A 27,517-nucleotide genomic window follows, 5' to 3' on the forward strand; every position below is an offset into this window, starting at 1 on the left:
ATTCTTGTGCTTTTGCCAGTCTGTTCATTTCCCTAACAGCACTCATGCCAGGGTTTGTCGGCTGGTCATTACTTCCTGAATTACAGCTCCGTACTTGCCTACCCTGAAGTCATACTATTACTCTTGGACTCATTACTTAGCAGGACAGCTTCTTTGAGGAGAAAAGAACCGTTGCCTTTTATAATTAGTCATTTACATTTCCTTTCCTTGGGGAAGAATTATTCAATCTGAGAACTGGTTGGTGGCCTGGTAGAATAGGAATGGGAGGGAAAGTGACTCCATTATCCTAGAACTTGTTGGTGAGAAGGCCACCAGAGAAGGGTGGTGCCTGAAGAGGGCATTGTCCTGGTGAGACTTTCAAGTAGAGCTGTGGTGACCCTCAGGAGTGAGCTCAGACAGCTGGGACGTCAAACTGTCATAATCCCAGGGAGCTGACTCCTGCTTATCAGTTCACGGGAAGGAGAACTAAGGAGGGCCACCGTGCTTGGACAGGAGGCTCTGAGCTGGCCTTTGTGGACATTGAGGAGAACAGTTGGCAGGAGACCCTACTGACTTGGGAGTGAGTAGATGGAGCACTCGCCACCTTACAGATGGGAATTGTGGGCCTCATGGGCCTCATTCACATACTCACTGAGGCTGGCTCTGTGTGCTGAAGATTCACAGATGTGATTTTAGAGTTTTGGTTAATAAAATGGAGGTATATCAAACTGACAAAAATCCTCCTATAACGGGGCTACAAAGATTCATTAAGAATGAACAACTTAAAAATGAAACTTAAAGAAATTTTAACATGTCATTGAGAAACATACAAATCCACATTCTTGCTTGAACAAAAAGGGTACTCCTTTAAGTCACCAAGCTCTCCCTTGCCTGAATATGTCAGTCAGCCAACCTCCTGCTGGGAGAAGTCTGGGAGTCTCCATGCTGGCTGCTGTGATGTTTCTGTGAATGCCCAGCACATACTTTCTCACCGACATACTCCAGTGTCCTTACCTAGGAGTGGCTAGTCTCAGTGTAGAAGGATGTTGAGTTTTCATAAGGAAAAGCCAAAGTTCTTTACAAAACCAGCTCCACCACATCAGGTACTCACCAACGGTGCCTGTTAACCCCTTCTGTTCTGACATCACAATGCTAGTTCTTCAACATCATTCTTCCTCCCTGCCTTTCGTGTGTGCTTCACAGTCATCCTTTGTTAAGATATGTATCTGGAGTGCACTCTGTCCCAGTCCTGGCACATCAGCTCATCTTCCAGACAGTGCCTTCTAATGAACAGAAATCTCTTAGTTTTGATAAAATCACTTTGAAGGTTATGTATTATTTTCTGTGTCCTGACTGAAAATCCTTGGCCAACTCATGGGATGCCTTCTGCTTCCCTTCTAGAGACCATAGATGTAGTTTCTTTTCCTAATGTTGCCATAAAATGTCCTGGCAAAAGCAACGGAAGGAGGAAGGGTTTATTCTGGTTCATAGTTCAAAGGTCCATTCCATCATGGCGGGGAAGTCCTGGCTGTAGGAGCATGAGATGGCTGGTCATATCACACCCACAATTAGAAAGCAGAGAGTGATAAATGCATTTACACTGAACTTTGTCTATGTTATATAGTTCAGGATCCCTGCCCAGGGCTCAGTTCCATCCACAATTAAGATGGGCCCTCGTAGCAACATCATCAAGACCTCCCAGACATGGTCAGAGGTCAGCCTTCACTTAGATAATCCCTCACAGGTGTACCCAGGGGACTGTCTCCTAGAAGACTCTAGATTCTGTCAGGTCAACAACCCAAGACTAGCTATTGTATCTCATTATTGTCCTTGTAAGACTGCAATCTGGCTTTTGCATATGCTATGAGGAGAAGGTGGGGCTTGTATTTGTGTAGACTGTGTAGTGACTACAGCACCATTTGTTGAGAACAGTTTTGTTTCTATTCTGCATTAGATTGCTTTGGCATCTCTGCTGAATCTAACTGTCTAAGTGTCTATTTCTAGACTTCATTTCCGTCTATCAGTGGACTGCTGGAACGTCATGCCACCCATCCTTTCATAGCTACTGAAGCATTTCTTCAGCATTGTTCATTAAAGAAATTGTCATGAAGTTTTTTAATTCTTTGCATATAGTTTATTCTTAGCCTGTTACTTTCTTAAAAACAAAATAAGTGTGACAGGATTTTCAGTGGGACAGTTGTGAAGCTATTAGTTTTTATTTTTGAAGTGGATGCCGTTTCCAACATGAAGTTTCCCAGTTCATGAACATGGCATAGTTTTAAATTTAGATTTTATCCCTATCCTTTTTTTTTTTCTTACAATTTTCATGTTTTTTTTTTTTGTTGTTGTTGGTCATATATTGTTAAATTTATTTCTTACTGGGGGTTTAAATATTGCTTTAAATAGTTTATGTCCATTGGTATTTTATTTCTCTCAACTGTATTCATGATATTAACTGCATTTTAAAACTGACATGGGTTTCCAGCCATTATTTCTGTACATTAAATTGCTCTCAAGTTTCTGGTTTGTGTTTATGGTACTGTGGGTCTGGGTTTCAGTCAGTGCAGAGCATGGACTGTTCGTTTGCTTATCCAGGTTGAGAGGATGTGAAGTCTGGCCTCCAGTGAATGCCAAAGCTTGATTTACCTAGATTCTGGCTGTCAGTAATTTTCTACTCTGTACTTCTAGTTTGGGTGATTGCTTTGCTGAGTTTGGGTGAGAGGAATAACTAGAGTAACAGGCATTAGTAGGATCTTGTGTTTTCTGTTCACTTGTAACTGCTTCTTTTCTAAACTGGTTCCAGGAACCTTTGAAAATGAACCAGCTTGGCAACCCCTTGCTTCCAGTTCTTACTTGGTCATGTATCCCCAGAGAAGACCACGCCCATTGGACCAAGCTGTCCCAATGCAATGGGCCATTGGGTGGAATTTCCACAAAACCAGCTGATTTCTTTCTTTTTTAAAATATTCTCCTTTTTTATTTATATATAATAGTTACATCATCTCCCCCCAGCCCCATCCCATGTTACTCCCTCACTCCTTTTCAAACTCATGACCTTTTATTCTTATTGGTGTGTGTGTGTGTGTGTGTGTGTGTGTGTGTGTGTGTGTGTGTGTGTAGAGAGAGAGAGAGAGAGAGAGAGAGAGAGAGAGAGAGAGAGAGAGAGAGAGAGAGTCCATTTAGTATTGTTTATATGCATATGTTTTTAGGGCTGAACTCTTGGGCTTGGTTAACAATCAGGGTGTCTGTCTCAGGTTAACCAATCAGGGGAAAGCTAACTCTCCCTCTGTAAGCAGTCTTTAATTGCCTGCAGCTCTTCATCTAGGAGTGGGGCCACATGGGATTTCCTTCATCCACATTGGCATACCACCTGGTGTTGTCATTGTTTAGGGAGCTGTAATATTAGGATTTTGTGGGGATAGCTTCACTGTCATATCTAGAAGACACAATCTTGCAGAAATTTCTCTTGGTCCTCTGGCTTTTTGAGTCTTTGAACACCCTCCTCACCAATGTTCCCCAAGCCTTAGATGTAGGGATTGTGTTGTATTTGTATCAGTTGGGACTGGGCTCCACAGCCAGTTGTTTTCTGCATTTTAACTAGCTGTAGCCTTTTGTAATTGTTGTAATCGTTGATGAGGGGTGGAAGCTGCTCTTGTCTGAAGTTCTGGAAGTCTGGGTTCACACTCCAAGTGGAGAGAACATGTGCTCTTCCATGTGGGAGGGGTTTGGTCATGCTGCTTGATGTGCTGCTCCTGTCCTGTTGGTGCTGTCTGCCTTCCCTGAGTTCCTGAGAACTTCCGAGGTTTACAGCTGTAGAAGGTGTACCTCTTTCTTCTTTGGCTTTGTCAGACTCCATCACATAATTTGAATCTTAGGGTTAGATGTGCATTTGGGAGTGACAGTGCTATTTTGGCAGATAGATATGTCACAGATTGTCTCCTGTTATGACAGCTTGCTTCTGATCATGGTCCCATTATGAGTCCATTTTTGTCTGATGGTACCAAACACATGCATCTCCTTGGGTTGGGTTGGGCCTCTTTTGTTCCCTCACTCCTGACTGCGTGTATGTTATTGAAAGTGCTCCTCTTGTAGACAACTTGCACTTGGCATTGGGTTTCTTGCCTCATGATGCTCAATGGAAGGGACTGTATGGCTGGGATTACTAGTAATGAAATTCCTTCCTTCCTTCCTTCCTTCCTTCCTTCCTTCCTTCCTTCCTTCCTTCCTTCCTTCCTCCCTTCCTCCCTCCTCCCTCCCTTCCTCCTCCCTCTCTCTCTCCCTCCCTTCTTTCTCTCTCTCTCCCTCCCTTCTTCCTTTCTCCCTCCCTCCCTTTCTCTGTCTCCCTCCCTTTCTCTCTCTTTTGAGGCAGGGTCTCACTATGTAGCTCTGGCTGTCCTGGAACTTACTATGTAGACCAGGCTGGCCTTGAATTCAGAGATCTGCCTGCTTCTGTCTCCCATGTTCTAGGATGAAAGGTGTGTACCATTGTGCCTGACATATAGCAATTAGTTCTTTTTTTGCTTTATTTTCTATTTTCTTTTAAATGGCTGTTTTAGAGTAGCTTCAGATAAAAGGTAACACCGGGGACTTCCCATGTAGTCCCCTCCTTCCCCGTACTTCTCCTGATCTGACTGTTTACATTAATGTAGCACACTTGTGACTGACAGGCCAATATTAATACATCATGATCAACTCAAGCTCATACTTTAATTAAGCTCACCCCCAGTGCCTAACAACATTAGTCCTCAGTAGACAATCCATGTGCCACCTGTTCATTCACTTTGCCTTCCACTGGAACCTGGTCCCCATAGTTTTGCCTTTGTCAGAATGCCACATGGTTGGAAGGTTCCAGACTGGCATTGTACATCCTGTTATTTTGTCTCTATCCATAGTGGTCTGTTCTCTATCCAGTGGTGATTCTATTTTGACCACTCTGCCCTATCACACCACTCTAGGCTGGTGCTTGTCCTGTTCCAAAAATGAGCCTGGGTCATGTTTCTGCAGTGGTTTACAGAAGGAGGCTGCTGCCCTGCTGTGTCTGTCAGGACCCCTCAGTGATAAGACATTGTCCTATGATCTACAAGCTAGGGACAGGGAGGTTGGAAAGTACTTGGTGTAGATGCTATGGTAGGTTCCATTAGATGCAGTTACTTACTCTGCACCCTGTGCCCTTGTGAGGGATCATGCTGTCTCCCTTTTATAGGTGAGAAACAGGAGGAAGTTGAACTGGCAGATGGGGAAACAAGGATTTAGGCAAGGCGCCTTGTATTTACAGTGGCTGTTCTGTGCTGACTGCACTCTGAGAGGCTTGCCACAGGCCCGTCCTTGTCCCCGTCCTTCTCACTACTTCTCTGAGACTGTAATGGAGACATTGAGGGTTTTGCCTTAACTAGCGCTTCTAAGCTTGGAGGGACAGCCAATGTGATGGATGACATAATCACGATTCAGAATGGGTTCAGCTGCCTGGAATACTAGCCCAGAACCAATCAAATGAGCACACTAATAGGAATAAATGTAAAATTCTGCATTCAAGTTCAAAAACCCAGTCAGTACAGGTCAGTGGGAAGCAGTTGGGACAGTTTGGGTCAACTGTATCCTCAGTGGGAAGCTCTGCTATCATTTCATCTCTATTATGGCCATTGTCTTGAAACTGATAGTCCTCTCCCTCTTTGGTACCACTCTGTTATTTCTACACTGTACAATCAGGTATCTTTCCAAAGTTCAAATCTTGTAGCCATGACATCGGTCATCTGCCCTTTCCCCTGGCTGATGTCATTGGGCATCTGTGCTTTTCTCACCATCTGCTTGTAACTCAGAATGGCCTTCTTCCATTGCTTGCTTTGCCCCCACTTCACTTTCCCATTCCTGAATATGCCATGCTCCCTAGAGACCCTGGGTCCCCCCTCTGTGCTCTGCTCCTCACATCTAGCTGTACTTAGAACCTTGTCTCATCCAGCCCAGGTCTCACATCCTCACAGTGGCATTCCTAGCCAAGCCTTATGCTACTCCAGGGCCAGCATCCACTGTCATCTTGCCTCTCACATTGCTTCTTTTCTATATGTTTTGCCTCCAGATTGGCACAGAAGGTACTTTCTAAGTGCAGCATTTCTCAAGTCATATCTGTGAGTGTGTATGTGTGTGTAGGGGAGGGGTTTGAAGGGGGGCTGTTGGGTGAGTCTCAGGTCTGTCTGGCTTTGTTAGTATAGGTTGGCAGTCAGCAGGACACCCAACAGGCCTTTTCTTCTCTGTGCCATCTCATGCAGCCCCAGCTCTGCAGCCCTCAGTTCCAGTGCTTGCCATCTTGGAGCACTCTGTATAGACTTTACAGCTGTTCCATGGAGCCAGGACTCAGGGCAGAGTTTAAGCTGTGGAGCCAATCTAGACATAGACATAGCTGGGCCATCCCCTGCTGGACCACCCTGCACCTCCATTAAGGCAGGCTTTTCTCTCCAGAGTTCTGTCAATCCTTTGTTGGACCAGCCTGAATGCTGCTGTTGTTGTCTTCTGCCTGTGGCCAGAATTCCAAGGCCTTCTCATTAGCCTTGAAGGTCTTTTCAAGTTAGGGTCCTCCCTCCCTCAACCTCTTTTTTCCCTTATAGACTCTGGTGTCATTCTTGCCTCAATGTTTGGATTCTGAAAAATCATCTTCTCTTCCTGAGCTTTGAACAAACTGAGAAATAAAACAAAACAGTGACAGATGGAAGCAAAGAGGCCTGCCATTCTTGCTGAACAAGGGACTTGAAGTGTTTTTCTGGGTGTGGAAGCCAAATAAACTGGCTAAATCCCAGGATTGTCCAGGCTGCTATCTCCAGCCAGAGCTGATGGGCCAGGGCTGGGCAAGTGATAAGCCCACAGTACCTCTGTCCTCCCAGTGATTAGTCTCTTGGTGCTGGCTCTTACCTCAGGTGTGGGTGGATATGTCACCCCCTAGTTTCTTCAGCTTGTAATTGGGGTAGCCATTACACCCCTAGTCAGCTGTGTGAGACAAGACATGTCCCTTGAGCTCAACCCATTGAGACCCTTGGTCCTTTGAGTACAACATTCTCCTGGCATTGCCCAGGTAAGTATGGTCTGTTAGAAGGAGTTCTTGGAGAGGTTTGTCAGACTAGAACATTAATAAATGGTTTGTAAGGCCTTCCTGACCCAGAGGCTGCAAACCACACTTAGGTTTGTTTCTTATCTCTGTCCAGTTGGAAACATTCAACCTGGCTTATCATAAATTCCTCCATGAAGGTAAGTGACACCATGCCAACATGCGCCAACAGACCAGACCATTAACCTTCAACTAGCCTCCCAGGAGAAATGAAGTCTCACAGGATATCCTTGGCAAGCTCAGGTTCAAAGATGATGACTCTCTGAAGAACTGAGGATTAGAACCAAATTTTCTTATGGCTTTTAAGTTTAGGTATGTTAGAATTCATTTAGTTCTGACTCTAGCTTCTCCATCTCAGCTAGCAGGATGCTTGGACCTCTGAGATGAGTGTGGCTCCTCAGGGCCTAACTTTCTGAGCTTGAGACTGAGCCCAACAATTGTTCCTTCTGAGAGCTGGCTTCTAGGAGAGCTCATAAGCCTGTCAAAGATCTGGCCTTCCAAATCATGGTAGAAAGTCATCCCAAGGCCCTGGACAGTTCCCACCATGTTCCCAGATCCGTCTTTGCTGACATCCTAGGTCTCTGGAAGGCCTGGTGTGGTCTTGGTGAGGTTGGCTGGCACAGCTGTTTTTGCTTAGGGGTTAGCTGCAGGTCTAGAGCCCCCTCATTGCAGTTCTGTCTGGGATCGATGTCCCAGCATGGGAGCATGCCTATAGTGGGAAATTACCAATACGGAGTCAGGTAGAAATATAAGGATATTTAATAGGGAAAAGTCTTACTTACAGAGCGACCTAGCCAGCCGGTGGCAGCAGCCTGTACAGCAAGAAGCAAAGAGAAACCGAAACCGCACTACGTCACTCTGACCACGCCCTCACAAGCGTGGTCAGGCACACCTGTAGCCAGCCCCTAAGAAGGCATGGCTACAGCTTCCCCTACACATGCCTGGCTCTTCCTGCTGGGGAAAGACATCTCAACAGCTTGTAGGTTTTGTTAGTGCTGAACCACAGTGCCTGCTGGCTGTGAGGACTTCTGCTGGCTAGCACATGTCCTTAATCCTACTATGTCTTCCTGGAAGTTCCCCTTCAGGATCAGGCGCTCAGGCACCTTGAGTGCTATTGTCATGTCCTGAAGGGAACCAAGGGCTGATACTTCTGACTCTGCAATGTTGCCTGCTGCTTGCAGACTGCAGACACTTGATGCCCTTAGGTGCAGGCTCCCTGGGTCCTCCACCATTTGTGAAGATACAGAACCCGTCCCCTGTGGACTCAGAGGGAGTCAGCATTCTTCCTTGCCCTCTCACCAGTACCCCACGCTACTTTCAAGTGCTATTAGGTTTGAGTGCTGCCAGTTGTCATGCCCATGTTGTATTTGAAAGCCCTTCCCTGCTCTCTTGGGTTCTGTTCTGAGGCTTCTGTGCAAGCCAAGATGGTGATCATTCCCATCATACAGATGATGAGGTACAAGCCCAGAGAAAATGACTACTTGTGGATGTCACATAGCTCCTAAATCCTAGCTAAGGTTCTATTCTGGTCTGTCTCAGTTAAAGCTCTTAACCCTCAGGCTGTGCTGCCCACCCCCAAATCCACATGAACCTCATCCAAGCTCACCCACATCTCTGCAAATAGTCACCTCTCATTCTCATGCAGTGTCTACATTGTTAGCACTTGGACTGTTGCACTGTCAGCACATTTGCTATTTCTCATTGGCTCCCTGGTGGGCCGGGTGCTTGCTGTCCAGGTGCCCAGTGAGGTGGTCATTCCAGCAGATGGTTCTGCCCAATGAGCCAGACACATGGGTGCTGGCTTGTTCAATTTAAATGTAAATATCCAACATTATCAGATAGAAATGTTCCATGAAGCATTCCTGGGAATTGTGTGCGTCCTCCGACATCAGATGGGAGTGAGCCTGACGGTGCTGTGCTCTGTTGGTCTTATGCAGAATGTTGCCCTGTATCTGTTTCCCAAGAGGCAGCCTAGCAGTGTGTAACTTGGTTTGTTTTATAGGATTGTTTTGCATTATAAACTTTCTTTCAAGGCTTTTTCCTTTTTGGAGTATGTGTGTTATTGGAGGGGAGTGGCACTCATGTATGATATAGCTTTAAGTATGTTCACCCATTTGCCAGTGTATGTGAATTGGTGTGTGTGTAGGCCTGGAGTTGGTGTCAGTTGCCTTCTTCAATCTCACTTCATTTTAGTTTTGGAGGTACAGTCTCTTGGTTGAATCTAGAGCTCATCAGTTCTAGCCTGATTTGGGGATGCCCTGTCTCTCTCTCTTTCCCAAGTGCTGGGGTCACAGGTGACTTCCATAGCTGCTTGGCTTTTATGAGGATTCTAGGTATCTGAGTCTAAGGTCTCAAAGCCTCCCTAGCCCCATGTTTTGTTTTATGTGCATAAAACATGCATTGTTATTTTTTCCTTAGGACAATTACACCTTTGCCCAGCCTGGGATTCAAATGAAAGTGAAGATGCTGGAGGAACTTGTAAGCCGGATTGATGGTAAGTCAGTGTCCAGAGCATCTCCTCTCTGAGGCAGGGAGTATGCTAGAAGGAAGGCTAGGGAGGTGGCCTTGGTCCTCAGCTCTTCCAGATACTATTGTCCTTGTTCTCATTTGGCTGGTGGTACCTGGGCCTGCTACTTCTCACCCAAGTGCATTCTTAACAGGAGAAGGTGCTGTCCTGCTCTTCATTCTGTGCTCCAGTCAGGACTCTGTGGGGAAGGAGATGCCTGTGCTCCTGGCAGCAGGCCTCCCTGCTTGGTCAGCTGCAGCTTCTCCTCTGGCCAGCAGGGTGGTTGCTAATGGCTGTCCTTTGCCTTGCCTCTCCTGCCTGTGTATATCATTTGCTATCAGGGAAGATAGAATTATTTCTCCATGGAATCCAATTAATTACCAAGTCTAGAAAGAACATCTTCAATATTATAGAAAAATTATAGTGTGTGCTCGGGCAATTTTAGATTATGCTTTCATGTTTAAGTGAGGCCGTTGAAATACTTTTTACCTTCGTCCTTAAAATAATTCCCCCTGCTATGTTCTGAATGTCATATTGCAATAGCAGAGTTTAATTAAATGAAAGTTGAGAGATAATGCTTGCCCATTCCAAGCAGAGCCTCCTGATAGTTTGTTAAATTAATGAGCAGAGCATTAACAAAGTGATGCCAAGCAGAACCAGACTTATGTATATATGTGACACCAACCAGTCAGCAGTGAGCTGTAGAAGATGCTCTCTGCTTCCCAGAGTCCCGGGTGAGTCAGGCAAGTCACTTCGACAAAGGTGCTGAGAACTGTTAAGATTTAGTCCTGGCTGTGAGCCTTCTGTGTGTGCAGGCTCTTCCCTAGCCTTCCCCTTGCTGCTCCCATAGAAGAAGAAAATTGTCAGCTCTCTTCATAGGAAGACACTTGGTTTGGGAAATGGCTGAGTGATACTATAAACCAGAGCCAAAAAATTCTAAAGTGCACTGTGTTCCTTGATTGAGTCTGGGAGTCGGTTCTGTGTCTGATGGTTATTACCTCATTTCCATATTATGAAGTCTCATGCACTTGTAGGGATGCTTTATTGGATTCAGTGTGTTTAGCTGCTTTTCAACCTCTTTCCAAACTGCTGCTCTTTCTTCCGTCAGTGTACCCTGTGTGTTTATTCTGCACTCATGTTGTGCTCTTGCTCGCTCAGCTCTGGTTGAGGTTTTTTTCCTACCAGTGATTTCACAAGTGTCCCCAGCCTCATTTAGTTCTTTGAAATACTATTTGCAGGAGCTGTGAGTTACACAGTTCTAGCAGGTTCTTCTTTTTCTCCTGTGCCCCTTAGAAGGCTTATTTTATATTTTCCATGAGTCTTAAGTTGTGGCCAGGGCTGGTTTGCTCCAGCGCTGCAGTTGGGGAAATGCTTGAATTGATTTTTTCTGGTGCTGTGGTTCAGAAGGAGGCACACTGCAGATTTACACAGTGATTGTTCTGAGGAGCAGCAGCGACTACCGCAGAGCTGCCCGTCTGTGCTCTGGGTGAAGCACATCTTTATTTCCACCCAAGGATCAGCTCTTCACAGCCCAGGATGGTGTCCAGTATCGGAGGGCAGGATGTGCAACCTGTTTGTTTCTGTTTTCATGTCAGGAGCTCTGAAAATTTGTCTAATTGCCTCATCATGAGGACACTGGACTATGCAAGCAGGAAATGTTTAGTCCTCAGGGTCTCCAGCCCTGGCTGGGAGCCTTCTCGTCACTCTGCCTCCACTCGTATTTGGAGAAGTTCCAAGACTGCAGCTCTAGCTGTCTCACCTATAGGGACTCACTGTAAACCTTTCATCAATGGCAAGGTATACTGTGTAGAAAAAAATTATTTACATTCTAATCTGCTGCCTGAGTTCTACATTTCTAGGGAAGGTCAGAGAAAACACTGATGCCTTGGTAAGGGGGAATGGTCATGGGCCTGCTGAAGACTGGGGGCTTTATGCTCTGTTCCAGATGGGTGCTGTAAAAAGAAAATTGCCCTGCATAACATAGATAGGGAACCCAGGAGTAGTGGATGTGTAAGGTTGTGGGCACAGAGGTGATATAGATGGCAAACCTGAGAAGGGAGGGAGGTAGGCACTGAAGGGTGGTGTCTGTTGAAGATAGGTGCCGTCACTGTTTTCCTGTGGTAAGGAGTAGTTAAAGAATTTTCCAAAGGCATTTTTAAGAGATTACCCCTTTTGAGTAATGCCTCTCCAGCATTGCTGACCCTCTGCCGAAGGTGCCATGGGGACATGTAGGTGCACAGGTGAACGAGGGTCATGTCTGTGATGGAGGCAGAGGAGGAAGCAGGCAGCAGCCTTTGAGATGGCGCTGGAGGGGAAGCAGAGGCTGTCTCTGGAGCAGGCAGATGGCCTCTGAGACATCCATGGAAGCCCTGTAGAATGGCAACGTGAGCCATTGGAGTTGGGACTTAACAAAGGTGGAGAGGGAGGGGCTTTTACTGCAGCAGATTCCTGATGAAGACAATCAAAAAGGCAGATATGATGTCTCCAAAGCCTGTAAAGAAATGAAAAGGAACATAAAAAAAATAAGAAAGAAAAGAAAATCACTGTCTTTCGAGAGAAGGGATACTGCTGAGGAGCAGTATCAAAGATACAAGGGTTATTGGACCTTCTTGTTGGGCCCTTGTGAGATCAGCTGGCACCAAAGCCACTGCTATTTGGTGGGCATGCCCACTTCCAGAACAAGTGGTCCTAGGGACTGCTTGTCAGCCTCTTGGGATGCTAAGTGGACTCTGGCCTACCCTTGAACATGCTGCCTGCTTCCTGAGAGCTAGAAGAGTGACACACCAGGGTGTGTGTGTGTGTGTGTGTGTGTGTGTGTGTGTGTGTGTGTGTGTGTGTGTGTGTGTGTGATAACCCTCACATCACCCCAGCCCAGCTTCAAGCCATGGTGGACTGGTATTGTTGGGACATGTGTTTCTGGAGATTCTGTGCTGAGGTTCTTCACAAGGCTTGTGATACAGAGAACAAAATCTTTTCTAGAGGAAGCCCCCGGAACTTAAGTTCTCACCGTATTCTGTTTTCAAGTGGAGTGGCCTTACACAGTCAGGGATGATCCATATACAAGACTCCTGCAGTGAGAGTAAGTGATAAAAGAGCCAGGTCCATTAGGTGGGGAGCTTTGCTGATCTGTAGGCACACACAGTAAAACTGCTATTCTTACTATGAATGAAAGAAAGAATCATGAATATAGCTTTAGAGAATAGAAGACTATACAGTTGTGCAGAAGAAGTTTGAAAAATGCCTGGCCATGCAAGCCCGATGACCTAAGTCTGATCCCTGGAACTCTTGTAAAAGTGGAAGGAGAGAACGAAGTCCACAGAGGTGTTCTTTGACCTCCACATACATGCCATGGCAATCTCCATCTCTTTCTCTCCATCTCTTTGTGTCTCTGTCTCTGTCTCTGTCTCTGTCTCTGTCTCTGTCTCTGTCTCTCTCTCTCTCTCTCTCTCTCACACACACACACACACTGAAAATATTATACTTACAAAAACAACTAGCTGAAGAGTTCAGTGAGCAAGCCTAACACATTAGACACAGGCAGCAGAGCAGTCAGTGCACTAGAAGGTGAATCGAGAAAACCCTAGCGAGGCAGAGAGAATTCTGGTGCAGGAAGGTGGAGATGTGGAGCATGAACTCAAAACTCCAAAGGAAGGGAGGACAGAGGTTAGTAATTGGAAGAAACAATGGCACCCACTCTCAAATTCAAGAGGCCAGTGAATCCTGAATGGAGTTAACAGAGAAACCTGTGCAAATACATCACAATGGGTTTAGTTAAACCAACCAGAGAGGGAAATTTTGTTTTAGAAAGCTCTCATTATGTAGATTAAGACATCCTCAATCTGGTGATCCTCCTGCCTCAGGTTTCTGAGTGCTGTAATGAGTCACTAGAAACTGTTACAGAAAGATCTCCATCAGTTCATTGGGAACAGTCTTAATAAATATATGAAGCGGTGTTGCCAGTCTGCTGAAAGGGTATGCGTCCATCAAAAGAATCCTTTGAGGTGGAAATGCCAGTCTGTGTGAACCTGGTTTCACACTGGCCCAGGAACTGTAAATAAAGATGGAAAGTGAATAAATTCACATGGGAGCTGTTGGAGTGGTACAACCAGGAGAATGGTCCCTGGGAACTTTAGACTCAATGCAGGAGACATCTTAGCACCATGTCCAGCCTGTCTGGAGAGGCAGGCTGTCCTCTCAGAAGTCTACAGACAACCACATGGCACTACTTCCGGAAAGGCAAGTCTCTTTCTGGCTAGGTCTGAAATCTAGAGTGTCAGATCACTGGACCCCAGGGCATTGGGAAGGATTTGAGATTTCTTGTGTGAGAGCATCTTCATCCACAGCAGAAGCTGGCTTCTAACTCTCACTTGCCCCATGGGGGCAGCATGCTTGTATGCCCAAGTGCTGTGGTTCCTGGCAAGGGTCCCATTCCCACCTGATTGCACACTTTCTTGCTCTAGTGTTGAAGGAGCAGCTCTTGGGAAAGGAATTTCTTCTGGGCCAGGCTGCCTAGACAGGCCATTTCCCCACCTCAGGAGAAATAGGTTTCACTTGGGCCACCTGGATTGCTGGTAGGTGGGTATTAGGAGACTGCCCCGTAGTGCCAGGTGGGTTGGGGGCGCTGCCTGAACAAAGGCCAAGACATGACCTTTAAGAGGTGGGGCGAGCACCCCAATGCATTCAAAACAGCACCCAATTCTTTTTCCTTTTTGTATTACTTCTTGATCTGTTGTGAGACACGGCTTGTTTCTCTGTTGGGGGAACAGGTGGAACCTGCAGCTGGACTGTGCTTCCAGCTCTCCACCCACCTGTGGTGGACATGTCAGACTGCATGTTTAGGAAGTGTTATACCTGAAAGCATTTAGTCAGAGAAATACAGATCCATGCCCCCATCTTGCAAAGCCACCACCATCAGACAGCTACACACTGTACTAGTGTGGCTTAAAAATCTTTGCCAACATCCAAAAGTGCTACTGGGATCACTGGTGGCCCCGGGATGTACAGTCCACTAGGGCTCTAATATTGCCTGCAGAACTTGAGAGGATCCATGTTCAGGACTGTGTGTGACAAGAACCAAGACCCTCAGACCAGCCTAGACATCCCAGTGGGATGTGACACTCGGGTGTTTGCTTGGGGTGTCATGCCATTTTGTGGTACATGTGTTCCCCTCACCCTGTGGTTCTTTCTCACCCCCACTACTGCTGCTTCCCCCTTCCTCTTGACTTTCTGTCATCAGTGACTCCTCTTCTAGTGAATCCTGCCTAACTCAGCACTGTCTGCTTCTCCAAGAAGGTTAGCTGGGAGTCCTCTGTACAGTTCCTGAGTACATGGCCATATACCAGAATTGCACCGGGTAGCATGTAGGTCAAATTCCAAGTAGCTGAGTGTAGAAGCTAGAGTATGGCCTAGGCCTTGTGAATCACAGTGCCCACACCTCAGCAGCTCAAGACAGCACTTGTCCTCATACAGCCTTCTCTGTGGGCTGGGGGCTCTGTCCTGCTGGTCTTCACTTTGTGATTCAGGCTGATAGTAGCACTGTCAGAAGTGTCCTTGGTGAGTGCCTGAGGCAGGAAGAAGGGGCCTGAGAAACATGTATGAGCTCCTGGTTTGTCCAACAGAGCCTGGAACACAATGCCCATTTCCATTTTATTGGGCATCCCAGAGCATTTGGCTGCAATGGTGTCAGGGGACAGCCCAAGCTGAGAGAGCAGCCCTGAGCACAGCTGATGGACACTATGGTCACCAGCTTGGAAAGGACATTAGAGAGTTTTGTAGGCTTCAATCCCACCCAAACTTGAATTCATTTCATGATCACCTAGAACATTGAAGTCAAGAGAGGTTAAGGGCTTGACATTTTTATTCAGGAAGAACAATTAAACCCCACAAGGCTCATGGCCAAGAGACTTAAATGGCTAAAAGCTGCATGTGTCTTACAGTGGGTTCCGCCCATATTCCATTGGTGTGCATCACAGAGAGCTGCATGTGTCTTACGGAGGGTTCCGTCCATATTCCAGTGGTGTGCATCACAGAGAGCTGCATGTGTCTTACAGAGGGTTCCGCCCATATTCCAGTGGTGTGCATCACAGAGAGCTGCATGTGTCTTACGGAGGGTTCCGCCCATATTCCAGTGGTGTGCATCACAGAGAGCTGCATGTGTCTTACAGAGGGTTCCGCCCATACTCCTGTAGTGTGTGTATCACAGAGATCCTTAGAAAGCCCTGTCCTGCCTCTCTCATTGTTTAAATTTATTTAGGAGTTTGCAGGCTGAAAAAGATACCATGTGTGTTCACTAGTCTGAGTTATTGAAGCCCTTTTATATGTAATAGCCACCTGCTCCCACCATTAAGTAATTTCCCATTTCAGTGATAGGTGTTTGTTAGACTCCCACCTCCTGGTGAAATCAGCCCAAGGAATGTAGCCTGTGATTTTTGCCCACGTTGCATCTGGAATACATATGTATATTTGGAAGTGAGAATTTACATTTTCGCAGCAAATCGTAATGATCTCTTGCATATTTTGTCACTAACATCCATTATATCTGAGATCACATGGCCTGGATTGCTGCCAGGATAGAATTGCCAGACATGAGAAGGCTTTCAGCCCTTGCCTCCCAAAGGCTGTGACCAGAACACTTCTGTCGAGTTCTGGGCCAGTGCCCACTTCTCGGCCTTGTCTTCACATCATGTCTGACTGTGGCATAGACAGAGCATCTGCCGTGTCTTCTGACATGAGATAGAGAGCTTGCACTGTGTTAGAAGATTGCTTGGACATGTGCAGCCTCTGCAGTGCCTAAAGAGATTCTGGTCATGTCCAGTCAGAAGATCCAGATCAGATCACAAAGAATTCACAGCGGAAATGGAGTGTTAGCCCTTCATGGAGGTACCATCTCCAAGAAGCCTGTTTCTGGAGGCACAGGGACTTGGGTGTGTGGGGGTGGCGCTTCAGGGAGTAGGGAAGAGGCAGGAACTACGGGAGCTCTTTTGCTTTCCCTGGACCCTGGGTCTGGAAGTTGGAGGGAGCCTAAGGTAGAGACACTGCTGGGTCTGGAGGGTGAGGATGGGTCTGGGAAACTGAATCAGACTGAGCAAAGGTTGTTGGGGGAAGGTCAGCCAGAGATGCTGCTGTTGAAGCACGCACTGATATGCAAAAATGTGATTACCCTTGCTGGCATGGTCAATGAGTTGATGGTCACTGGTCATTGTTACACCTTCAGATGTGACTCTTCTTACTGGTGTGGACACTGCATTGGCCATTGCTGGTCTTGTCATTGTCCTATAGATGTCTTGGTACTGGCTCCATATGCCTTGTCTGTTTGAAACAGCTTCCCATCTTCTCCATAGTATTCTTTTCTGTGGGCAAGGCTCTATAAGCACTAGGTCCCTTTGGCTTTTCACTGTGAGATGCTGCTGAGGCTGAATACATACTGCTCTTTCTTTAGTGAGGTTCTTCCTTTTCTGCCTTATTAGTGATTCTTTGCTAGCCTAGGGTTCCTGTACTGTGCTGGTGGATACATTTGCCATCGTTCAGAGCCTGCAAGAGGATGGCTTTTTTATTTTTGGTTTTGTTTTTGCATTGGCCATGGATGTTGGCCTCTACGCTCTAACACTGTGCCACTGAAGTCTGCACGTACACTAGGTTGCTTAGTCATGACTGCCTAGGATGAGGGCCTTGGCTGGTTATCCATTCTTATAGAGGTTCTGTGTTCTAGATTCTGGTGCTTTCCTCCTCTTACCAGTCCATCCCCTAAGCCTGAAGACATCTGCCTATGACTGGGTTACACCTCTAGAATCATGGCACAGTGGCTGCCCTGTTTTCCTCTGTCTCTCTTTCTCCACAACTTGAGGCTGGACAGACAGAGGACTGCTTTTTCCCATTGGTCCTTTCACAAGAGTGCATAGGGCCCGCTCAGGGTCTCTGTGCCTGTCCTCTCCTTTGTTTGAAGTCATTGCAGACCTTATTACCACCCTCCTAGCAGTCAGATGTGTTTCTTCATTACTGTGACAAAAATGCCTGACAAAGCAGCTTACAGGAAGGATTTATTTTGCCTCATTAAAAAAAAAAAAGATGTATTTTTTTTACATGCATTGGTAAACACTTCTATGTATGTCTGTGTGAGTATGTTAGATCCTCTGGAATTGGAGTTACAGACAGTTGTGAGCTTCCATGTGGGTGCTAGGTATTGAACCGAGGTCCTCTGGAAGAGCAGCCAATGCTCTTAACCACTGAGCCATCTCTCCAACCCCTTGGCTCATGTTTTTATGGCAGGAAGAGCATGGTGGCATTCATGATGGTAGGACTGTGGCTTTCAGAAGTGAGCATATGGAAGATGAGGGGTGACAGGAATAGAAAATGGTCAAAGACCAAACTGGGAAGACTTAGTAGGCTATGGGAAAAGTCAGCAGTGGCAGCTTCTTTACACAGAGTTAAGAAGGTACTATTGGGATCCTAGGAGGGTGCCTTAACACCTGCCTCAGCACACCGTTCCAGTTGCAGCTCCTGGGTAACCAGTTACAGAGGAGGCCCCGGGAGGGGCCTGTAGTCAATATTTTTACCAATATTGCCTCATTCCCTTAAGGAAGAAAACACTAGAACTCATTGCTAAGCAGTAGTCCTACCTCTGCGTGTAAAACGGCTTTATCTCCTTGTACATTTTCCCTTCCTTGGGTTTTTAATTCCAGTTAAATGTGATTTTAATGAAATTTCTCTGAAAGCTGTCATGACTACATTGTAAAGTTAAAATTGACTTATTCTTTCAAGATAGGATTCAGTTATAGCTAGTAAACTAGATTCAGTTTTATTACCAGCCAAGTGAAAATATTTTTATTACCCTGACAAGGTAAGCAGTCTGAGAGCAGAGAATAAATCATCGGTGTGGCTCAGGCCTGGACAATCCTTACTATGACCACCTCTTGCTACATAGTAGTCCCTCTCCAGTGTGCAGCCTCATTAGGCCTCAGAATAGCTGATTCCAAACTGGAAATGATGATGGTGTTTCATTGGAGGCACAAAGACAAGCTGATTGGAAAGCACATGTGTAAATGCAGTCTACCTGGGACCATGTCACAGCTTGGGAATGTTCCCTTGGGCAGAAAAAGCCATGTGTGCAGTGTGCCGCAGAGGCCTAGCCCATGGGTTTTCCCAGGAATATGCCACAGTTCCCTGGGCTAGACAGTCTTCAGTGCTTGCTTTTATTTCTCTGAGGATTGTATCCCCTGTTGCCTGACTGTTGTGCCACGTACACCCGTTTACTTATAGACCTCTTGGGCAGAGTGGCAGGATCTCTTGATTTCTGGGCACAATGATGACATTTGTGACCAGTGCTATTAGGATAACTAGAGGAGACTCAGCCTCTTAGTGCTGTGGAAACTCTGTTCCTTGGGACATCCCTGCTCTCAGGGATGTTTTGGAGGCTCCAGGGACTTCTTGGGCTTTCTGGCCTTTCTCATTCAGGGAGCCTGGAACCAGCCCCATGATGCAATGTTATTTCTGACTTGTGCTTCTACCAGCTTTTGATTCACGTTTCTGGTCCTAGTGCACATCCTCAGCCCACATGAATGTCTTGGGATCTTGACATCAGGTCATCTCTTCAATCTCCTCTCTTAAAGTGGTACATGGAAGAGCAGCCTGTCCATCCCTGGGGTCCTCCCTCACCCTCCACTTCCCTGCTGTTTGTAAGCCCTGCCACCTCTTCCTTTTTCCTTCCTAGTAAAGCTCATCTTTAGGGCTCTTCCCAAACAAACTGAAAGGGCTCCATTAATACCAACAGTCAGTTTGTCATCCCACTTGTAGAATGGGGGCACCCCACGGATCCTGAGGCATGTGGCCTTCTTTCTTGTTTGCCCATACGGAAATCCCTATCAGGACAGAAGGATTGCTTTTTTTTTCCTTTTAAGGCCTCGTACTGATGGACAGTTGGCTTGTGACCACAGAGGACATTCTGTCCTACATTAGAATGTTAACAATTGTTCTGAGAGCCCTTTCCCCAGGACGCACTTAGCACAGCTGTAAAAGTGCTGTTAGGAGTAGAGGGCCTCAGCACATCTTTGCTCCCCACCCAGCCCATTTCATGGCTGCTTCAGTTTCTGCAAGGTGGGAGGGCAGGACCAGCACTCCAGAGACACAGGTTGCTCTCCCTTGGCACTGATTCTTCACTACCCCTGCTTCTTTCTGCCAACCACTGGAAGGTTCTGGGGCAGGGAGGCAGAGCTGGAATGGGCACCAAGTGTGGAGTGTTTACCACCTGGTGGCAATGGCCACCTTGGGCAATGAAGTGCAAGCGAATGAAGCCTGGTAAGCTCTGGACCAGATAACGATGTCTCAGTGGCCCTCATGCCAAGATTGATGTTCTGGGTTTATTGCTGAGCTGAGATCAGTTAATTACATCATAAGCAGGGACTTCCGAGTGTGTGATTTGCCCTGACCTTAAGAGGAAAAGTGTTGGCCTGAATGTAGGCCATCAGATCTGCTTTTGAAATGTACCCCAGCATCCTTCCTGTTCATGCTGCTGGAGAGGGTCTGTGGGTTTTGTCTTTCTTGTTGGAAAGGGCTGGACATGTTTTCACCTCCCAGGTATCTAGCTGATTTGGTCGGGGCATATGGCATACAGATCTGGAGGCCACACCTTTCCACTTATGTCTCCCATTCAGCATATAGAGGAGCCATCATAAGCCACCCAGAAATGCAGGCTACACCTCACTTGATTTGCATAGGTGTAGTTGGAATATTCTTTGGGACACTAACCAGTTCCCAAATAAAAACACGGAGACTTATTAATTATGAATGCTCAGCCTTAGTTTTAGGCTTGTGCTACTAGTTCTTGTATCTTTATTTAATCTGTTCCTATTCATTTACATTTTGCCTAGGGGCTTTTTACCTTTATTTCATTCAGTATGCCTATTTTCCTGCTTCTTCCACATCTGCCCGGCTAGCCCTTGGCATCTCTTTTTCTTCCTCCCCTTTTTCTTTTCTGAGCCTAAATTCCATTTTTTCCTTAATCTCCCTGCCTGGAATTCTCATCTATACCTCCTCCCTCGATACTGGCTGTTCAGCTTTCTAGTAGACCAATTAGGTGCCTTATGCAGGCAAGGTAAAGCAGCAACACGTCTTTACATAATTAAACAAGTGCAACACATTTTTGCATAGTTAAACAAATATTGGCAACACACAGGTGTCCTGAGAACAGTCAGCACACCCACCTTCCACAGTGAATACCCTCCTCATTTCCAGGGAACCTGTCAGCTGGAAGCTGTAATTCCTTACATACTGATCCTGCTCTCATGGTTTTCTTATCCTTTCTCTGAGAAGGCAGAACTCAGGGATCATGATTTATCTTGGGACTGCAGATACTTCATCATTCTGTCTGAGTGAGGTTTGTCACGCATTGTCCATGTATGCCGTGTGCAACAGCTGGACAGCCAGCGGTGGGTGGTGAAGAAGCAGGGACTCACTGTAGAGGGAGCTGCAGCAGTACTGATACCTGCTGCAGGTTCTGGGCTGTTTCTCCTAGAGGGTCACTCCTTCCTCATGCCTCCATACAGTAGATCCTGCACTGGGTGCTTTTGTCTGAAATGTTGGGAACAGATGATGGCTGTGAAAGACAGGTCCTTGCTGCCCACTGATCTTGCTAGTGGTTTTCTCCCTGCTTTCCATTTGCTCACTTGAGTTTGAACTTAGAGTTTTTTCTTCAATCAATAGGGGCCATGTTCATTCTCCTTGATGATTTGAAGCTCCTTGTCTCTACCATCTTGGTGTAGGACCCTTTTCAAGGAATGTCCTCCACTGAGCAGAGATGATATTAGTATGGGTCTGGGATGACAAGTGCATTTCCTGTGGTGGTGCAGGTCTGGAGGTGGGATACAGGGGGCACTTCTAGCCTGAGAAAAGCAAGGTATAGAGTGCTGTTCAAAGAGTGGGGCCAAGGAGCTTCGGGAGGCCCATTTCCTGTCAGCTCTGGAGCTGGACTCAGATTTCACACATTACCTGAGAGGCATGGGGGTGGGAGGCCAAGACTTAACTTAATTTTCCTTGGGGGAAACTTTCCTTGTCACCCAGGAAGGCCAGGGCATATAAGCCCCTGGACAGAAGGGAACCAGAGCCACCTGCCATTGATGTCAGTGATAGAAGCTACAGGACAGAATTACATGGGTAGCATCTAGGGTTGGATTTTTAGCACTGGGACAGGGAGACCTTTCTTTTCTGTCAGAATTAGGCATCTGTCTGTCCCACTTAGATCTTTGCCTGTGATAATGACTATGAGTGAAGCTGCCCTTCAAAGTGACATCTTTAGCAAATTCTCAAACATACATTTATTCATATGAAACCAGAGCTCAGGAGCTAAGTGCTTAGATGTCCTTTGGCTTGCTGACCACCTGCTGCTGAGATGGTCAGCTTTCTAGATGCTGCTTCAAATTGTGGTAGCTTTGTGGACCATTGAAAATCACTGGTGCTGCCCAAGAATAACTGTGCTGTGAGGTTGCACTCCTAGAGGCTGTCATGCAGTAGGTGGGGCTGGCATGTGTGTCCCAGCATCTCTGGTGTCCCTGACTTTCAGGTCCTGTGGCCAGGTCTTAGTGTTGCTGGTATGCTGGATCGTCACAGAAGGGTCTGACCCCTGAGGCTCTGGGTCAGCACGAAAGGTGAATGGTGACATTCAGGTACTGCTAGGGGCTTCCATGTGGGTGTTCATTACACAGTACTTTGAAAATGCCCCATCCCACCACCTGAACAACCTCCTTCATGAGCGTTGGTCCTTTCCCCTGCAGTTGCTGGTCTGTCCATCTAACCCTCCTGCTGACATGCACATTTTTTTTTTTCCTATGTCTTGTTCCTTGGGTTCTGAACCTGGAAAGGAGCCCAGAGTTTCATGGTGAGGTGTCATGCTGGTTACCAAGGCTAGCAGTAGTTACAGATGCTCCTGTCCCTTCTCTAGGCTCCAGACTCCAAGCACTGGGCTCTGTGGGGGACAGGGAAGTCAGGAGCGGGGAGGGCTGTAATGTGTGTCTGAGTCTGAAGGGTGAGCTGACACTGGCACCAGGCATGGGGAGGTTGTGGGTCTAGGTTGCAGCTCAGACAGTTTTGCAGTAGCTATGCTCTCAGCATTAAGCTGGTTCAGCAGAGGCGAGTGTATCCAGAGAACTTGGCTGCTTCTGCCTCACTGTAGCTGTGTATGGGCTGACTCTGAGGAGCCGACCTGTCATGCGTCTGGGGCTTCTATGCTTGTTTGGCTGGGAGTTTCTCCATGTCTTTCTTGTTGTATTAGGGTCTTAGTCTGTCATTTGGAGCTGCCTGTCTGGCAGAATGGGCCTGATCCTCTCACTCACAGTCTTGGCTTTCTTCTGAGCTGGACTCTGGTAAGTCAAGCTCCCTCCTTTGTGCCATGCTACAGAGGGGAGCAGGTATGAAGTGAATGAAACGGATGGACCCTGAGGTGGTCCCATGGAGCTGTGTCATGCCTAGTGGTACTCCTGTCTCCAAGAAATGAGCTCTTCTGTAGTTCTGGTGTCACCTGTGTCTTGATGGCAGTGCTGGGGGGATGTCTGTCTCAACAACTGAGGTTCCACATTGCAGAGTGATGCTAGGCATGCTCCTTGCTCCTGATGTAAGCAGCTGATTGGAGAAGCCCGCACAGTCAGGATCTGCAGGTGGCCTCAGCCAGCAGGCAGCACAGAGCTTGGGCCTTGGATCATCCAGTGGGTAAGCAAGTGGATTTTGTCAACCACTTTGTTCAGTTAAGCTGGAACAGATTCTTTTCCAGGCCAGCCCCTAGATGAAAACTCACCTCTGTTTGCAGCTTTCTGAGGTCCCACTTCAAAACTGGACCACAAAGACTGTGTTGTCATCAGTTTCTGGCGTCTAACTGAGTTTGTGGTTATTGTGTCTGGGCACAATGAGCTGGGACCCTGGTGGTTACTGTGTTCAGATAACAGTTTGAGGAAGACGGGAAGTGCAGTATGTAAAGCGTGCACCATGGGTCTCTCAAGGATGGACACAATGACAAGGCCAGAAGCCCTCATGTGGGAATAAGTCCGAGCTGGGAATGTATCCAGTTATGAACCCTGGATAGAGGTCAGGAGGGTTTGCCTTAGCATGGAGGGGACAAACCCAGGCACTCCTCTGCCCAAAGCCACAAAAAAAGACAATTAAAGTGCCCCAGGTGACAATTTAAAAACAATGAGAAGACAAAAGTTCAGTACCCAACAGCACAGAGTCCCCAGCACCACCTCACATGGGTACTGCCTGGCACGGCTGGGGTGGTAGTGGTGGTGCAGGGAACTACAGCTAGCCAGATGTCAGAACAAGGGCTGGACTGGCTAGACAGTGACATTGAGGCAGTGATTGACGAGAGTTGGACTAGTTAGACAGTGACACCAAGACGACGATTGCAACCATGGGGACATAGAGATCATGCCAAGCAGAGACTGAAGATGTCAGAATGGTCCCCACTGAGTTTATAAAGATGAAGACTTCAGTGAAACAAATGGAAAACACACTGTGAGGGATTATAGGATATTATATTCTGGAGAATCTCCATGAGCCCATAGGCTCAGAAGCTTGAGTCTATGCTGAATGATAGAACAAGGAGGAAGACAATGGAAATGGTACCTGTGTCCTCAAGGAAGGTTCTAGCAGCCCATGTACCTGTAATTGGTGTCCACTTTTGGGGAATAGGAAGAACATTCTGGGAGAAGTAAATGTACTGCCTTTTTGGAAAACACTAGAAGCTGTTAATCCAGAGAACCACAAAGTCAAGTGGACATGGAGCATGAAATACAAGACAGGCAGACCAAGTCACCTCATAGACACAGTGCTTAAAGCCACTGAAAAAGAAAGAAAACCAGCAGGGAGCCGGAAAAGTGTCAAGGCCATGGCAGATGTCTTAGGAGCATCTCAGACAGCAGCAGAGCCACATGTCCAACCCACTGAAAGAAGAACTCCAAAGTTGCTAGCCCCCCTCCAAAGCATCCCCAGAAATGGAGGCCAGATTAACACTTTTAGATAAAAGTTAAAAGAATCCCAAAGAGAGCAGGAGGAGCTAGAAAGTTAAAACAGAAACAGTGACAATGACCACAACCATGTGGAGAGGATGGAGGAAAACCAAGAAAGCACAAGCACCATGCCGGCAGGGGAGGAACAGATTGGGGTCAGAGGAACTCATACTCCATGCTAGGGTGTGTGAAACACACAATGGTGCACTGACAAGGCACCTAGGCTACGAACTCTGAGGTAACAGGATAGCTGAGCTGTGGCCAGTGAGCTGTACAGGAGGCAAAGTGGAATCATATGGATGATGTGCTTACTACAGGAAGTCAAGAAAAAGAGTGTGAAAGGTGAGCAAAAAATGATGGAACAAATGGAGCACCAGGAGTAACACCCCATGGTCCAGCTCAGCATGCAGAGAAGCACATTCTGATGGCCTTACCAATCAAAAGGCAAGTCTGTAAGACTAGCCTAAAAAGCAGGATCCACTTTTGTGATGCATGGAAGAATTTCCTCTTAAATACTAAGACATTTAAAAGTATATGATGCACACACCACTCTAAACAAATGAACGTCGCTGTTCAAAGTCAAACAGCATTAAGAATGAGGAATATAATCTTTTAGTAGTATAACCATATATGTACTTATATTCTATGGAAACCTTTATATATAATATACATAAAACATTTTGTAGAAGGTCATTTTATAAGAGCAAAAGTTGGTCAGCTACCCCTACTACTAAGTCTTACTGAATGTATTGATAGAGTTTCAAAATATCTAGAACAAAATTCCAAACTTTTAAGAATAAATGGATGGGATGATTCACATTATAGTTGCATGTTTTGGCTGCTCCTCCTTGAACAATAGAGCAGGGAGACAGAGAACCAGTAAGGACACAGAGCACCTGAACAGCACTGTCAGTAAACTGCATCTGCTTGGCTTCTAGAACACTCTAAAGGTGTACATCTTACCACACACATTTGCACAGAAGATGTCTCAATGAGTCTTAGAGGACTTAAGGAATATGAGGTACACTCTCTGAGAACAGTGGAACTAGTGTAGAAATATGTATGATACCTGGGAGATGACCAATGATTTCTAAAGCAATTCATACACCTGTAATTTAACCCTGTGACCATAGGAGAAATTAAAATTATGTTAGGAGATATTTTGAAGTGATCAGAAATATTCAGAAATACAGTGATAGAGAATTTATAAAACGCAGACCAAGCAGTGCATAGAGGGAAACATATAGTACTAGACACCTGTTCCTGTAGGAAACACAAGTTAAAAAATGGGGACCTCAGCTCCTGCCTTAAGAAACTGAGGTGGGGAGTTAGGTGGAGTGAATCCAAGAGTTTGTTATACATGAATGTTTATAGTCAGCTGGCTGCGGGGGTGGGGGGCAGATTGCCTATATAAGCGATGAGACACTTACCACTGTGCAGATCCCCTAAGCATGAAGAAGGTAGGGATGGTCGCTCATATTTTGACAATACATTTGACAATGTTATGGAACAGGTATATTTTTCTAACAACAAAGTTATACAACATGAAGAAGATAGGGACTGACATGTACATTTTGATAATACATTTGACAATGTTATGAAACAGATATATTTTCTAAAAAGAGTTAACACAGCTGACCCTAGAAGAAAGTGGATGTCTTGAATGTTCCCACATTCATGAGAGCAAGTGAGTTGGAGTTTGACTCTTTCTTCAATGAAGATTGTAGGCACAGATGCTTTCATTGGAAAACATTCAGCAAAGAATAACTGATTCTATGTGGGCTGCTGGTGAAATAAAACAGGGAAACATGCTTCCCACTTTATTCTATAAGGATGGTGGTTCTCTTATTCCCAAACCAAAGGTGCTTTTAAAGAAAGTACAGACCAGTATCCTCTGAGAACACAGATGGGAAAATCCTGAACAAAACTTTAAGCAAATCAAATTCAATACTGTATTAAAAAATAATATATCACTGTGATGTGTGCTGTATCCTTGAATACTTGGTCAATTTAACTGTTGAAAACGTCTCTGATATAGTCCATTATGTTAAAATATCAAAAAAAGGACAGACCCATAAAATTATCTTAGCGTATGCAGGAGAAGCATTTGATAAAGCCCAGTGTTGGTTCTTAATGAAAGCCCCAGTAATCTGGGAGTGGAGGGGACCGTCCTAACTCTGGCAGATGGCTTCTGCAAAAGCCCACAGCTGAACTCATACAAATGATGTGAGTCTGAATGCTTTCTCCAGGCCTGTGCATTCTCACTACTTCTATTCAGTGTGCATACAGGGAGTCCAGCCAGTGCAGAGAGGCAAAGCCAGCAAATGGAAGCACATACAGTATGCGAACGGCCCTCACACTGGAAGAAGAAAAACGAAACCCCTTCATCTCTTGAAAGCTGATGGAAGCAACAAAAGAACTAACTAGAACCTGGAAGAGAGTTTCACAAGGCTTCAGGACACCAGGCCAAACACAGAAATAGTGTTTTAGCATAATAGCAACAAGAAATCAGCAATTGAGTAGTCTGGGAAGATATCTCAGTTGGTGGGTCTCAGTTTGATACTCAGAATCCACATGAAAAGAATAGGCATCATGGTGCACGCTTATAATCCTAGTGCCGTGGAGGCAGAGACAGGTAGATGCCTGGGACTTACTGGCCAGCCAGCCTATATACTTGGTGAGTTCCCAGACAGCAAGAGACCCTATCTCAAAAATAACCAGTGGATGTAGACGGCACCCCCTCAGGTGTGGCACTGAAGGTTGTCTTCTGACCTGTATATGTTTGTGGGTATGTGTGTGCATACAAGTATATATACAGACATTTGCAATTGAGAGTGAATGAACATCACTGGTTACAGTAGCATAAAAATGTGAGCTATTTCAGGAAAACTTGGTGCAATCATCCTGAACATGAAAGCTACAAAATACAGCTGAGAGAAATTCAGAATGACCCAG

General features: G+C 46.1%; 1 protein-coding gene across 4 annotated transcripts in view; it reads left to right on the forward strand.

Annotated features, from left to right (window-relative positions):
• Tbc1d22a (TBC1 domain family member 22A) overlaps positions 1–27,517 on the forward strand; it is a 333,288-nt gene that overhangs the window by 146,433 nt on the left and 159,338 nt on the right. For all 4 annotated transcript variants that reach the window (XM_027396204.2, XM_027396205.2, XM_035440810.1 and 1 more), the window contains exon 10: positions 9,491–9,566. In XM_027396204.2, coding sequence (XP_027252005.1) covers positions 9,491–9,566 — 76 coding nt within the window. The remainder of the gene's footprint in view (positions 1–9,490; positions 9,567–27,517) is intronic.

This window comes from Cricetulus griseus, chromosome 2 (genome assembly GCF_003668045.3).
Source record: "Cricetulus griseus strain 17A/GY chromosome 2, alternate assembly CriGri-PICRH-1.0, whole genome shotgun sequence".
Lineage (NCBI taxonomy): Eukaryota > Metazoa > Chordata > Mammalia > Rodentia > Cricetidae > Cricetulus > Cricetulus griseus.